General features: G+C 42.9%; 1 protein-coding gene across 2 annotated transcripts; it reads right to left on the bottom strand.

Annotated features, from left to right (window-relative positions):
• Positions 1-334: 334 nt before the first annotated feature.
• On the bottom strand, positions 335-12150 carry usf1 (upstream transcription factor 1). 2 transcript variants are annotated; one of them, XM_083637007.1, is made up of 11 exons: positions 12107-12150; positions 11082-11143; positions 9125-9174; positions 8641-8753; positions 6731-6844; positions 5938-6136; positions 3735-3819; positions 3586-3641; positions 3398-3492; positions 2807-2935; positions 335-1128 (listed from the first exon to the last, which is right to left on the bottom strand). In XM_083637007.1, exons 2-11 carry the CDS (start codon positions 11087-11089, stop codon positions 1039-1041), a joined length of 939 nt encoding a protein of 312 aa, XP_083493133.1. In that variant the 5' UTR covers positions 11090-11143; positions 12107-12150; the 3' UTR covers positions 335-1038. The 2 variants fall into 2 exon arrangements, with proteins under 2 accessions (XP_083493133.1, XP_083493134.1); XM_083637008.1 differs by having other exon boundaries at positions 5986-6136.
• Between the last annotated feature and the right edge of the window lie 4543 nt (positions 12151-16693).

Below are 16693 nucleotides of genomic sequence, written 5' to 3'. Positions count from 1 at the left end.
AACATCAACAACTTATACCAGGGAACTTGGAAGGCTGTCTATTTTCTCATCATTTTCATTCTATTCTACCAATTTCAGAGGCACAGTTGTTCATCTGCAATATGTCATACAGTATGCCAAAAATACAGAAAGAAAATTGTAAACATCAAACGTACACCAAATAATTCCTATTCCTTGAGTGACGACCTGATAATTGGAGACTTCAACATGAGTGCATTTGATACAGCAAAGCACAGTACCCGAAAAGTTTGAGAGCTTATTGAATGTTGATGGTAGGTTTGTTGAGGGAGAGTCGTCCCCAACATCACACAAATCAAAGCAGATGACATACAGTATGATTTATTTTATTTTATTATTATTATAAAGACATATAGGCTAGATACAATGCAATGCTTACCAACTCCTGTTCATTTAGTTAGTTACATTGTTGCAATGTAATTGTCCTTATCTCCAGTTAGGCTTAATGGAAAGACAAAAATACAAAGCAAAAAGAGCTGAAATATTAACTGGATGACATAACTGGTATCATCTGGTCAAAATGAAATAGATAAAAGATGAAAACTAGTCAAAGAGTGAATAAAATGTCTTGGAGACTTCAACATGAGTGCATTTGATACAGCGCAGCACAGTACCGAAAAGGTAAAAGAAATGTACATGAATGAAAAGTTTGAGAGCTTATTGAATGTTGATGGCAAGTGTGTTGAGGGAGGCAGTTCTCTTATCAATGAGGGCATCACAAAACTGATTTCTGGCTTCTCAAAGTTCAACGCTTGCCCCCTCATTTCAAGTCCAAAATGTCATTATGATTGGGTTGTCTTCATCAGGCAAAGGACTTAAACAGTATTTCAATGCTTTAAAAAAATCTTTAAGAGTCTCACTTAGCAAAGTAGCTGGATTTAAATATTTATGAGAATATTGGGTTATTTACCCTATCTCATGCACACTAAATCACATGGTATAAAGTATCTGAAAGCATTTCAAGTACTGTTTTGGTCCATATGTGTTTGTCATCAGATACCCATTGTCATGTCAGACGTCTCACTGGGGCTCTGTGCTGGATGATCCCACAATGCCGTGCTGTCGCAGCAGGTTCCTCAGGATCTGGTTCTTAGACTTCCAGTCTTCCACCTGAGCAACAGATAACCAGTGTTGGGCAAGTTACTTTCAAAATGTAATAGACTACATATTACTAGTTACTTTTATTTGAAAGTAATAAGTTACATTACAATATTACTTTCTGTGTAGAGTAACTTGTTACTTATTACACTACTTTTGCATTACTTTTAACAAAAACAACAGCAGCAGCAGAATGACATCACCACCCCGGGACCATCCCGAAAAATAATTTCAACCGCCTTGAAGTCAGTGTGAACAATCCAAAATTCTAAATGTTATTATTTTCCTTTGTTATTGTCATCTATAGTGGTTATTTGCATAAAACAGTTTGATTAGGAAATTATTGTATCTTTTTTAAATATGTGCTTTGATTTAATAAAATGTAACTCAATTTGTAACTTGAGTTACTTGACAAAGTAACTGGTATAATATTACTGAAATCCTATAGGTAATAAGTTATATTACCGAGTTACTGCTAAAAGTAATACATGTAATATGTTACTTTTGTAATGAGTTACCCCCAACACTGCAGATAACACAGTGCTGACTATAGCAACAGATAACACAGTGCTGACTATAGCAACAGATAGTGTGTAATCTGAGTTATTGCATTTCATTTATTTTGTATGGTCTGTTTTATGTCTAATTATTAATGCACTTTAATTTGGTATTTGGATTATTATGTAGTTGTCACTGCTACTGTTAATTGTGTTATTATTATTGTTGGGTCGTAGGGTTTTGTAATGTTGGTTCCACCCGGGTGTGTGTGTGTCTCGGGGGAACGTTGTGGTGGTGGCACTGCTCTGGGTTCAGACAAGCACATGTGAGTGTAAGTTGCGTTGGTCTGCTGCTGCTGTCTTTGCCGGTTGGCTGATAATAAAGAAAGTCGACACTTTCAAGTGTCGGCGAGCAGCAGTGTCTGCTACCTAGTGAGATGTCTAGTGTCGCCGACTACGTCACATAGTGTCGTGCAAGTCTGATTGGCTATATAGACGGCACATGCGCTTGACTTCCTTGTTTTGGTTTTCGCTCGATTGAAATGAATGAACGTGTCCCCGCTATTTTTATCAGCCTGTCCTTGATGTATAACTTTGTGAAAATCACAAAGAACATCGTGACCAATTTCCCAGAGAGAGAGGATGTGAGTTGTGTGGTTGTGTGTCGTTTATAGCCATTCATCTGATCGACTTCAAACTCGGGGAGTGCGCTTAGTAGGACTCAATGGAGTGCAGGGAGCTGAATTCTGTGCAATTTGGCATAGCGCCACCTACTGGCAACACAAAAAGCGGTTTTCAACCAATAAGATCACAGCTTTCACATACTGTATCTCCAGGACTGTCCGTCCAATCGACTTCTGTATGCCTGTTCTTCGCGTATCTCGAGAACCGTTTGTCGGATCTGCACTAGTCTTCTGTAAAGCGCCAAGTGCCAAACAACAAACAATTTCCATTTGTGCAATAAATGGTTAAATCTATCACTAAAGTGTTCCTGAATGAAAGTGTGAAAATAATCCAAGACAGACTTTACCTGCAGCCCCCAAATCATTATCCGCCCCCCCTGCTCTGAAACTCAAACTCAATTTGTGAACAACAGTTCAGATGATGCTCTGACTATTTCAGAATGAATTTATGAAGACACCCATAGTGAAACAATCAGCTGATTAAAGCTGATTGTGAGCATGGTGAGGTACCTCCTGTCTTAGTAGCTGGTTGTCAATCCTGAGATGATCCAGAGTGCCACTATCTTCCCCTAGCTTCAGGTTGCTCTGTCTGAGCTCCTTGATGTAGTCGCAGGCTTTGGACAAGATCCCTCCTTTACTCTGGAACAAAACACACAAGGGCGCAAAAGGTTAGACGAAACAAAAACAAATAGAAATTGTCCTGTTCCCAAATAGACTAAATATCTATATTGATATCTTTTCCTCCCCGCAGTGTTTTAAGGGTGCGGTTTTGCACTTTTGGGGACACACACTATTCACAGATAATATGTCTAAAGAGGAAAGTGACATAGCTTCACTGGATGAATCCTTCTTGTCTAGTTCAGGGGCAGCCTGGAGTGTGCCATGAACACAAACTCCACTCCGCCTAGAGCCGAATCAGTACGCACGTAATCTCTCAAGACATATTCTCAATTTGTATGAAAATTTGGTCAAATATGGTCAAAGAAAATCCAGATAACAGGAAGAATTAGCATAAAGGGCGTGGCTGGCCGAGTTGAGTTCCAGTTTTTCACGTATTGAAAACAGTTTCCCCCAGAGATGGATTGGCAGCTTGGTACTCACCTGGCCCGTCTTGGTGTAGTCCACGTTACAGTCTGGGATGACCTTGGACAGCTGCACGATCCAGTTGTTGATCTTGTCTCTGCGTCGGCGCTCAACTATCGGACAAAACGCTCCGTTTAGCAACAAGCGTAAACCTGAAAAAGACTAGAACATGTCTTCTACTTCTACCAGTGCGTTCGAGTGCTAACCTTCGTTGTGCTGGGCTCGCCGCTTGTCGTCTCTGGAACCCCTCGGAGACGCTTTTCTATAAGAGAATCAAGGAAGATGTTAGCATCTTTTGTCAATTAAATTCCAGCATTACTGTGATTCTCTTCAAACTGTAATGTACTGTACTTACGGTGAGTATGGCTGTGTGCGAGGTGCGAGTGTCCTCTGATTGGCTGTCAAAACTTCCTGGGGTGACATCATCACATAGAGCTGCCCTGTAAAACAAAGGTGTCAACTGAGGAGAAGAATGGGCAAGAATGATCATGTCCCTCTTTTAACCCACTGATACCTGATGCAGCATTTGCGTGTGTATCCCTCATTTGTGTGTGTATCCCTTTAAGACCCTTTAAAGGGATACACACACTCACATTGCCACTCAACAATCGAGCCAAGAAAGCCTGATATTGCTGTTTGACAGACTTCAGACTTCATACATGAAGAAGGTCTGTCTGAAGGCATGTTCTAGGTTCAGACTGGGAAAAACAGTCAAATCCCCCCCAAACGACGTATCTCTGAACTATCTCTTTAACCAAATCACACACATTTAGGCTATTCCATGTGATCTCCTTTTCATAACCACGTAATAACTAATGTCATATTTTTTCCACTTCCATTCACTGAGCCTCCCCTGATACTGTTTAGAGCCCCCCCACTTTGAAAACACCTGCTCTACAGCAGCCATGTTTAAACAGGCTTTGCTTCCCCCTTGTGGATAAATGTGGCATGTACTGCAACTCTCTAGCCTGATATCAGACTTAATTGTCAACTTGTTACACTCCATTTCCATCTTCTAGTCTGAGACTGCCTGCTGTTTAACCATGAGGGGAATTCCATCTTCCCCAACCAATCACAAGAGACAAATGGCTCCACCTGTCAACCAATCACAAGAGACCAATGGCTCCACCTGTCAACCAATCACAAGAGACCAATGGCTCCACCTGTCCGTTAACGCAACGCAAAACAAAATCTCCCCTTTGAATAAATGCCTTCAAACCACTTGACAACGGCATTAGTTCTGCCCGTTGCACAGTGAATTGATGCTGATTGGCTAATCGTTAGTACCGCTCGGCGCTCATTGGCTACCCATTCTGTCAACCGAGGAAAATTCATTTGCATTTGATGATGTCAGACCAGAAGCAGCCAAAAGTCAACTCAGTGGAGTGGGCGGATTGGAAGATCTGGACCAGGCAAGTAGCCCTCAGCTCAGGATTCGAGTTATAATCTGAGATTTGTGGGGGTCTCTAAAATAGCTAATTTTAGAGGCGGGGGATGGGGGGTTGTCGGCAAATAGGGACTTCACTGCTCATTACGTAGTCCAACACTTTCTCACACACATGCAGCCTATTGTCATGTGCAGTCGGTTATGAGAGAGAGAGAGAGCCAGACAGCCAGACAGACAGACAGACAGACAGACAGACAGACAGGCAGGCAGACAGACAGACAGACAGACAGACAGACAGACAGACAGACAGACAGACAGAGAATTCACTGCTCATCACTCCAAACATCGACACCCAAATAGGTGCTCATCTAAATATCCTCAGCGCTGCAAAAATCTTTCTACACTGCCACGATGGAGTCGGTGCTGTGTGGATGTATCACAGTCTGGTTTGGAAACTGCTCCTCCCAGGATAAGGAGGCACTGCACAGGGTGGTGAGTGAGGTGTGCGGAGTGCAGCATATCACCAGGACTGCTCTGCCCTCGCTTGAGGACATCTACACCAGGAGGTGTAGTTCCAGAGTGAACAGGATCATTAAAGACACTGAGTGGCTTCCCTCCAGCCGACGTCTCTGCTGCCCCTAAACTAAAACTGAGCAGCTGAGGAAGAGTTTCTTCCCACAAGCCATACGGGTCATGAACACCAAATAGTCTGGCCGATTCTGCACTTTATACAACGACTTGATGTGTTATCAGCAAAGTTGGTGGCCCGGGGCTTTTAACTGTCCTTGTAGCGTGCTACATATGACAATAACGTCTCCTTGATTCCTTGAATGTAATGGGCTAATAGATTACTCATTACATCGAAAAAGTGCATTATTTGTGATTAAAATAATCGTTGTTGGTATAGCGACGCCCCACAGATGTATGATTTCCCTGCTTTCATGGGGGCTCAGACACTGACTTATAGGAGCTCAGCCCCCACGTAACTCCAACCCTGCCTCAGCAGGAGCCTGCTCCTCACCTGTGGGCGTGGTCTGGCTAAGCAGCGTGTCAGAGGGCGGGGCTCCTCACCTGTGGGCGTGGTCTGGCCAAGCAGCGTGTCAGAGGGCGGGGCACCTCACCTGTGGGCGTGGTCTGGCTAAGCAGCGTGTCAGAGGGCGGGGCTCCTCACCTGTGGGTGTGGTCTGGCTAAGCAGCGTGTCAGAGGGCGGGGCCTCACCTGTGGGCGTGGTCTGGCCAAGCAGCGTGTCAGAGGGCGGGGCTGTGCCGAGCATGGTGGCGGCGTCAGCGGCGATGGTGGCGGGGTAGTAGGTGTACTGAGTCTCTGCAGCACCATCTCCCTCCACTCCCTCCGACTGTGAGAACACAGCCTGACACCAAACACACAGACGCACTTAGTTAATACGGTTAGAAGCTTCAACTAAGTAGGGTGGCCGAGAGGTGACGAACCAAGCTGTGGTGGGGCAAGCTGGGAGCTGCCATGTTTCGCTTGGAGTAACAGAAAGCGTAGCTGAAAGATTTTGGAAGTTATGGCTGAATATTTTTCGCAGATTTCAAGAATATGGACGACGCATTTGAATTCGATGGCCGCCCATATTCATTTGAGCCGAAGTAATGTCATGTGGAGACAAACTGAAGAGCTGGGCAGGCAGAGAGACTGGGTGAACACGCTGCAGCAAGGTAATAAATAACGTTACAATCGCTCATTTTCTCTCTCTATTTTACAATAACAATCTGAGCTTGACTCCGTTGGAAAAATAAGCTTGTTTAGTGGACGTACGTGCAGGATGCCGAGGAAGGAGGGGCATGCGCGCAAAGTGGCTGCGATCTTGGTCAATATTGCACCATTTTTGAAAAATGTCTGCTCACATTTTCTAGTTAAACACTACAAATTAGGAAAATATGGTCCAGGTTGAAAAATACAGAAACTCTCCTTTCAAGCTCTGGCTGAGTCCTCTCCTCACCTGTGTGACAGTCTGAGTGGTTGCAGGGAATCCAGTGACCAGACTGACAGCTGCAGCTCCGTCTGTCTGAGCCTCCAACTGCCCATCTGACAGCTGGATCACTCTGTAGGTCACCTGGGATACAACACACAACACAAGACCAACCCGTATTACCATTAAGGTGACAGACATACTGTAGAAGCTATTTCATTAGTTTGGTTATTTCATTATGATCATTTGTTACTTTTTACATTTATTGCATTTTATTTTTGTAGACACTAGGGCACTAAGCACCAGACCTTGCACTGGTTGGGTGAATGGCAAGATTAAGGATAAAAGTAGCAGGTGTGTGGGCGATAGGGGGTGTCACAAATACATCCATTCAATGGTCAACGATCCGATTGCATCGATGCACAGTGAAAACATCAATATGAATCGCTATGACGGTGCCATAAAAAATAAACATTATATATCTTCTTTTATTTTGAAATCCACGCCACGTCTGCCTCTGTGCGTCACCATTTCTGACGAAGTGCACGTCCTCTTTCGTTTCTGCAGGGAGAGGGTATAAGGTCCCCACTCGGTGTGGAAATATTTTGGATTTCGGAAAACAAAAGACGGGAAAATGGACGAACCGCATGCTGCGATGATCATCACATGATCATGTGATGATCATCACATGATCATCACATGATCATGTGATGATCATCACATGATCATCACATGATCATCACATGATCATCACGACGGCCATTTCACATTTCATTTGTAAAGACGACAGGCCTACTCTGGAGCCAAAATATGTAATGCGATCGAGATAGCAGCACTTCAGTGCAACTTGCATACCGAGTCTGTACAATCAGGTTAAAGAGGATAACGTGAGTTAATGAATGCAGAACAAGTCGCTATCAAATTCACTACAGATGGGTGGACGTTGTGTACAACAGAAGCCTATGTACTGTAACTGTGACTTGTCATCATATTGACACCGACTGGCAAATGAAGAATTACGTGCTTCAGATGCTGAAGTTGCTAAGTACAAGGACACTGCAGCTTTGATACTGGGAGGTAATGTGTTATAGTGGTGGAAAAGTCCTCTCCAAACCCCGACCCTCTACGACCTTCCTATCCCTAGCTATGGCCCCTTTTCCCTAACCCCGCCCCTTCCCACCACCCGCACCTCCTGGCCACTCCCCCTACCCACCCCTCAAATGCCGACTCTCTACAACGTTCCTATCCCTAGCTATGGCGCCTTTTACCTAGCCCCGCCCCCTTCCTTGATGGAACAGACGGCCACAGTGACCTTGAACTTTGACCTTTGTCCACCAAAATGTAATCAGTTAATCCTTGAGTCCAAGCTGATGTTTGAGATCAATTTGAAGAAATTTCGTCAAGGCGTTCAGGAGATATCGCATTAACGAGCATGAAAATGTCATGAGGTCACAGTGACCTTGAACTTTGACCACCAAAATCTATTCAGTTCATCCTTGAGTCCAAGTGGACATTTGAGCTAAATTTGAAGCAATTCCATCAAAGCGTTCCTGAGATGTCGCGTTAATAAGAATCGGACCGATGTACGTACGGATGGACAACCCGAAAACATCATGCCTCCAGCCACAGCTATCGCCGAGCGGAGGCATGAAAATGTAAAAGATCAAATAAAATGTAGCACTTCTATTATATAGGTTTCGGTCCTTAGGACCTTCAGGTAAAAAACATTTTACCTGATGAAGGTCTAAGGACCAAAACGTTGTATATACGGTAATAATAAAAGTTTATCGCAAGTAAGGGACAGTGTGCAGGAATCCTCTCTTCTCTTGCCTATGGACTTCTTCTCCTACACAGTTGTCCACAAGAAACTGAAGGTGTGCATTAGTTCTGAGAACATTGCCAGATGATAGTGGAAGAAAGACTTTGGGTCTAGTCCCTACCTGGCCGCCCGCTCCTTCCGTCTTGAACAGATATTTGATGGGTTGATCAGAGAAGGTGGCCGCAGACTGAATGGTGGCAATAGCTGCTGGGTCCTCTGCTGTGGCTACCGACCCTGCAAGAGCACAAACCCAGACAGAAAGCAACTTTCTAAGGTGGGAAACAAGAATCGACATTCAAGAAAACATCTTTTAGACAGCCTAGAAGGAAAATAGTATTAGTGATTATTTAAGATATCCCCCAGTGCAAACACACTGGAAATGGAACCAACGCAGAAGCAGAATGAAACAGAATGAGAGTTCACATGACCGGATGGTTTACCAGGCTAGACCCTGGCACAACTTCTTAAAAGTGGGTCCGTGGTCTAATTTAATTTCTAGTGAACAAGTTTGAGAACCACTATTTTAGGCCATGTTTGAGATTGTATTCATTAAAAACAGCCATTTCAAGAGAGTGTGTGTCATGCACTTGACAAACGGTTTTTACCTTCCTCAATGACAGGCATACTCCCATCTGGGTCAGGGCTCTTCTGTTGACTGCAGACAGAGAAACAGGGGGTCATGCTGGATAAAGCGGTCAGTGGTTACAGCAACATCAGCCTACTTTACCCAGCAAACATAGAGGCCAGACGTTGACGTCACCCCGACTATAGAATTCCCGTCGCTCGCAGCCGGCTAGAAAGTGTTTATTGGGTTTGGTTAGGTATGAAAACGCGTTTAAGGGCGAACCGGGTAGTGTAGCGTTAGATTCCCTGCCTATCCAACACGAGGGTCGCAGGTTCGCACCCCCGTCTTACCTCCGGCTTGGTCAGGCGTCCGTACAGGCACGATTGGCTGTGTCTGCTACAGTACGTCCTGTCGGTGAAGCTCCCCACTGTCAGGTGAAGAAGAAGCGGCTGGCCACTGCGCATGTGTTGGAGGAAGCATGGTGCTAGTCTACGGCTCTCCCCAGATCGGCAGAGGGCGGACAGTAACTGCACACACAGTAATTTCAAGTACAGCGCTATAACATGGTCCGGCTCGCGGCCATGCTTTTTATTGTTTTTTATGCTGCAAAAATCATTAAATGTGGACATACCGTAGACTATGTAACACTGCACTGAATGCACACTGTGCACATCGTTTTAGCAGAATAGCTGAATATACACATTGTGGGATAGCCCCATATGTGTATATATCACTTCAACTGACACTTGACTCACGCTGAATGTGAGCTCACGTGTAACCGTTCACACCAGACACTCTCCTTTCCTCAGCGCCTGGCTCGGCGCTGCTCCACCGGGCCCCTCCCCCCTCCTCCATTCACTTCCTGCGTGGCAGCTTCAAGCTTCACGCGTCACGCTTGGAAAATAGGACTGAATCCTGAACGCTCGCTTGAGCAAGGCGTGAGCGTGGCTTCAGCGTGGCTTCAGCGTGACACACGCCCGGGTGGTGTGAACGGCCTCTCCTGTTAACAAGGACGCCTAAATGAAACTCGTGGGTTCCGCCGCGTAGGTTGAGCTTAGGTTGAGCATTGCTTCGGCGTATGGTGTGATGGCCACTAAGGCAATAGGGGGGGAACGACTGTTCAAAATGCTCTCCTACCCGTCTCCAACATCCGATTGCAGATCTGAAGATATAACAGTCGTCCTACGGAAGCCAATAATTTAGCCGGGGCGGTTAAAACGATACTGCTGCGTGAAACAACCGTTTAAAAGCAGTCTTTCCACAGCCTGTGCCGTATTGAGGAGAGGAGAAGCTTCCTAGTGCTGACAGGAACCTTGGGAGTTTGAGTATTTCATGACATGTTTTGCTTCCCAGGTGCGCTGGATTTGATGATTTGATCACTAAGCCGCCGTCTCTGTGTGACTGCATTGTTTGCTCGCCGCGTGCAAGCGGTGCACCATGATAGTGAGATCAAACACACCCTGCTGTAAATTCAGCACAGGCTCATTCGGCTCTGCAATCGGAGACGGGTAGGAGAGGGTTTTGAACAGCCTTTCCCCCCCCTACTGCCTTATGGAAGTGAGTGTGACGCTAGTGCTGTACGAGTGCATACAAAGTACATTAGCATCACATATGGGCCTAATTGTGGGAGTGACATATTCTGATGTGGGCACGGACATGCTTGACGTCTCTGGGAGGGACTTCCATTTTGGATGTTTTTCGACCAAGACAATACGTCTGGGTTTGACGGGCTACCCACGGTAATACAAGGTGAACATGTTTGCTGGGTATCAATGGATTTCTGTCATTAGCTACGTTACGTTACAAGGGTGTAGTGGAGGGTAAAGTAAACACAGTTTACCCGCTTCTTTGAAATGAGGCAGAGAGTTTACTTGCCTATTTTCATGATCAACTGTATCAATCAATGAAGGGAAGTAGTAAAGTAGTAGTAAACTACTCACCTTGGATATTTTAGCCAGCTCTATATTTACCACTACACCCCCATACAACCTACTAACCTCTTCATCTCTGCTGAGAGTCTTGGTTGAGGAGACCGCCTTCACTCACTCCCACAGCCAGACTGTTCAAGAAGTTCAGAGGTTTGAAAAGAGAAAAGAGAAGATAGATAGATAGATAGATAGATAGATAGATAGATAGATAGATAGATAGATAGATAGATAGATTTATTTCTGTGTCATGCACCATGAATTTACCTTCAAAATTCATGGTGCCCAGCCCGTCTGGGCTTACAAGACACAAATCATTCAAATTCAACAATACAAACAAGTTACAAAAAGTTCAAACATAAACAAGACAAGACAGAGTCCTATTCAGATAAACAACTTCTCCATTCTGAGTTTACAAGCTGTCGCAATAAACCTTTTGTGAAGAAACTTTGAGAAATGACTGCTCGCGAGTCACGACAAAAGCATATTGTTTGTCGTCAGGATTTATGAAGACAGTGGGCCTGAAGCAAAGGCTAAATACTACACTAGTGTAGTAGATGTTGGTTGGTTATTATTACTGAACAGGCGATGCAGGGAGTCTCGGAGCTCGGTCACGTCAAACTGTGAATTATACCGGAAAAGTAGCACTTTTACCTTCAAAATAAAATTGGCGCATACAAAAAAAACATAATGGTTGTATGTGCCGTGAAAATGATGTTTTGGACGTGCATTTGAATTGACTACAGATGCATTCTTTTAAGCCTATTGTAAAATTGGCACATTATGTTGCTCATAAGACAATATGTTCGTCAAGAAATGTTTTATTTTGAAAATGCATAGCGGGAGTGAACTGTTTTATTATGGCACGTTTGACACAGGTCCTAGCTTGCTGCCTGCTACTATACAGTATCCCATACAATGCTACTCGGCCCAGCGGTTTCTACAGATGTTCAACAAAGCACTGTTATTTAGCCTAGCTTTGTGCCCGCTGTATCATAGCCTAGCTGACGGATATGCTGTAAAACGCATATCTAATGAGCTACCTTTCAAACAGCGTTCAGTTATGGCGAATATATTGCAAACAAAGATCTACTTACAGCGCACTGCTCCCTCCTCCGATATTTGTCAACAGACCCTGCCGTCTGCTGTGCGCATGCGCGACAGAAAATCCAGTAGACGGGTTCTGGATCAGTTTAAAATTCCAACAGAGAACGGGCAAATCTGACTGTCTGCGCCGGTCTGCGCCTGCCACTAGCACAATGTCTGTTAAAAAAATTATATATATTATATATATATTATATATATATATATATATATATATATATATATATATATATATATATATATATATATATATATATATATATATATATATAATATATTATATATATATATATATATATATGCATACATACATACCGGTATATAATTTTTATATCTATCTATCTATCTATCTATCTATCTATCTATCTATCTATCTATCTATCTATCTATCTATATGTATGTATGTATGTATACACACACACACACACACACACACACACACACACACACACACACACACACACACACACACACACACACACACACACACACAGTATTATTATTATCATCATAATCATCATTATTATCATTATTGTTATTATTTTGAAGGTTATGACCAGAGTTGTGATTTAGCTGTGCCTAAATTATCTGTGATGTTGTAAACCCTGCAGTCAGGGAGAGGAGGCACTGTTGAACCTTTATTATAGCTATGTTGAATATCTGAAGGTCTGATTGTGAGAAATTCCTGTAGGCTAAATCGTGTGATATGGTAGACTAGAGAGATTAACTCAGACCCAGTACGACGTCTAAAACAGCATGTAGTTCCAATCCCTGAGACTAGGCTACATGGGCCAACAACATGGTCTAAACTGATATGGTTGTTCACTAGTTTATGATTAGGCCTACGAATGATTCATGTTTGTTTTTTTATCACCCCACTCAGAAAGCTTCAGCTAATGGAGCTATTTAATTGAAGTTAATGGCAGCAGAGCAGACAGTCTGTTGGCAGTTAACTTGGGATCAGAAAGAGAGAAAACACTGGACAGCGCCCGTGGTTCGATCCCATGTAGGGAGGGAGATCTGTAATCTTCAGGAAGATAGAGGAACGAAGTAACCACTGAGCTATACCAGTGCAATATAGAAAGGAGGCAACTAGCCTTATAAAGTTTAACACACAGTGGAGCAGCTGTCATTATGTGATCCACACACTGAAACAGATAATCTTCATAAAGACTTATATAATCCCGATTTCCGAGAGGACGTGCACCACCATGGACACCATGCACGGACGACGACTAGTAGCCATTAGTTTCTGGAGTCCGCCATGGACTAGGAGAGGCGGCTGGCCACTAGAGGGCACCCTCCCTCAAACTAGAAGACTACCTTAATGTTAAACATAGCCTAAATTAATTAGATAATGCAAAATAATTATGAAATAATAACTGCTTACTCACACAATGCACCTGGTAGTCTGTCAATCCATGTCTGCAATGCAGCATTCATTAAAAATCCGTATATTTCGAACTATGCAAAGCTACTCTGGGAAAAATGTAGGCTAGTTTAGGAAATGACAAGCTGAAAAAGTAGTCCAAACTACTTTTTTTAAAGCATTAAATTGACAATGTACACGTGTGATATGAAATAAAATATAATAGCCTACGAAAAAGTCACATGCCAGCAAAAAATATGCCTCTCAATTGAGTTTATTGTAATAGTTGACACCCAATATATTCAGTTATATTTTTGTTGTTAACAAATCTGGGTTCTTCTGGGTTTTGTTTTATCAGATAAATAAACAGTAAAGCACATCTTAAAAAAAGTATAGGCTATCTGTTGTCTTACTCATCAGTTTTGTAACGTCTGTCAATTTTCACAAAAAATCACAACTAAAACAGACTAATAGGCCTATATACACACACACACACACACACACACACACACACACACACACACACACACACACACTGTATTATTATTATTATTATTATTATTATTATTATTATTATTATTATTATTATTATCAGTATTATTATTATTTTTTTTTTTTTAAGGTTAGGACCAGAGTTGTGATTTAGCTGTGCCTAAATGATCTTTGATGTTGTAAACCCTGCAGTCAGGGAGAGGAGGCACTGTTGAACCTTTATTATAGCTATGTTGAATATCTGAAGGTCTGATTGTGAGAAATCCCTGTCGGCTAAATCGTGTGATATGGTAGACTAGAGAGATTAACTCAGACCCAGTATGACGTCTAAAACAGCATGTAGTTCCAATCCCTGAGACTAGGCTACATGGGCCAACAACAGATCTAAACTGATATGGTTGTTCACTGGTTTATGATTACGAATGATTCATGTTTGTTTTTTTATCACCCCACTCAGAAAGCTTCAGCTAATGGAGCTATTTAATTGAAGTTAATGGCAGCAGAGCAGACAGTCTGTTGGCAGTTGGGATCAGAAAGAGAGAAAACACTGGACAGCGGCCGTGGTTCGATCCCATGTAGGGAGGAAGCATAATCTGAAGATTTGAGGAACGAAGTAACCACTGAGCTATACCAGTGCAATATAGGAAGGAGGCAAGTGGCCTTATAAAGTTTAACACACAGTGGAGCAGCTGTCATAATGTGATCCACGCACTGAAACAGATCATCTTCATAAAGCCTTATATAATCCCGACTCCGGAGAGGACGTGCACCACCATGGACACCATGCACGGACGACGACTAGTAGCCATTAGTTTCTGGAGTCCGCCATGGACTAGGAGAGGCGGCTGGCCACTAGAGGGCACCCTCCCTCCAACTAGAAGACTAACTTAATGTTAAACATAGCCTAAATTAATTAGATAATGCAAAATAATTATGAAATAATAACTGCTTACTCACACAATGCACCTGGTAGTCTGTCAATCCATGTCTGCAATGCAGCATTCATTAAAAATCTGTATATTTCGAACTATGCAAAGCTACTCTGGGAAAAATGTAGGCTAGTTTAAGAAATGACAAGCTGAAAAAGTAGTCCAAACTACTTTTTTTAAAGCATTAAATTGACAATGTACACGTGTGATATGAAATAAAATATAATAGCCTACGAAAAAGTCACATGCCAGCAAAAAATATGCCTCTCAATTGAGTTTATTGTAATAGTTGACACCCAATATATTCAGTTATATTTTTGTTGTTAACAAATCTGGGTTCTTCTGGGTTTTGTTTTATCAGATAAATAAACAGTAGACCTAAAGCACATCTTTAAAAAAGTATAGGCTATCTGTTGTCTTACTCATCAGTTTTGTAACGTCTGTCAATTTTCACAAAAAATCACAACTAAAACAGACTATATATAATAGGCCTATACACACACACACACACACACACACACACACACACACACACACACACACACACACACACACACACACACACACACACACACACACACACACACTGTATTATTATTATTATTATTATTATCTTCTTCTTTTTTTCTTCTTTTTTTTAAGGTTATGACCAGAGTTGTGATTTAGCTGTGCCTAAATGATCTTTGATGTTGTAAACCCTGCAGTCAGGGAGAGGAGGCACTGTTGAACCTTTATTATAGCTATGTTGAATATCTGAAGGTCTGATTGTGAGAAATTCCTGTAGGCTAAATCGTGTGATATGGTAGACTAGAGAGATTAACTCAGACCCAGTATGACAACAGCATGTAGTTCCAATCCTTGACCTTGAGACTAGGTTACATGGGCCAACAACAGGTCTAAACTGATATGGTTGTTCACTAGTTTATGATTACGAATGAATCATGTTTTTTTTGTATCACCGCACTCAGAAAGCTTCGGAGCTATTTAATTGAAGTTAATGGCAGCAGAGCAGACAGTCTGTTGGCAGTTGGGATCAGAAAGAGAGAAAACACTGGACAGCGCCCGTGGTTCGATCCCATGTAGGGAGGGAAATCGCGTAATCTGAAAGATTTGAGAAACGAAGTAACCACTGAGCTAAACCAGTGCAATATAGAAAGGAGGCAACTGGCCTTATAAAGTTTAACACACAGTGGAGCAGCTGTCATTATGTGATCCACGCACTGAAACAGATCATCTTCATAAAGCCTTATATACTCGACTCCCGAGAGGACGTGCACAAAGACTGGACACCATGCACGGACGACGACTAGTTTCTGGAGTCCGCCATGGACTAGGAGAGGCGGCTGGCCACTAGAGGGCACCCTCCCTCCAACTAGAAGACTACCTTAAATGTATTTTTCTTGCATGTCCACCACTTTGATCTGCATTTTATGTATGAAAGGTGCTATACAAATAAAGCTTATTATTATATTATTATTATTGTTTCCTTTTGCAATCTAGTCAATCAAGATTCTTGAATCTTGAATTATAAGGAATACCAGTTCAATAAAGAGACGAGGGGGGGAAAAGGTAACCTCGCGTCACCAGGCTCAGAGGTACGCGTTTGGTCTATGCGCGTACAGGCAGGAAGACAGAAGAAGGCCCGCCCCGTCTTCCGATGGTCCGCACTGTTTTCATTCCCCCATAGAAATGCAGCAGTAGGCAGCCTAACCTCGCCAGTCGCTACGAGTAAGAAGCATGGACATGCCAAACGAAGTATTCAAAGAAGTAGGCTACTTGAAGAAACTTCA

This window comes from Poromitra crassiceps, assembly GCF_964638095.1.
Source record: "Poromitra crassiceps genome assembly, chromosome: 5".
Classification (NCBI taxonomy): domain Eukaryota; kingdom Metazoa; phylum Chordata; class Actinopteri; order Beryciformes; family Melamphaidae; genus Poromitra; species Poromitra crassiceps.
Note: the sequence above shows the minus strand (reverse complement) of the source record. Positions and strands in the feature narration are given on the sequence as shown.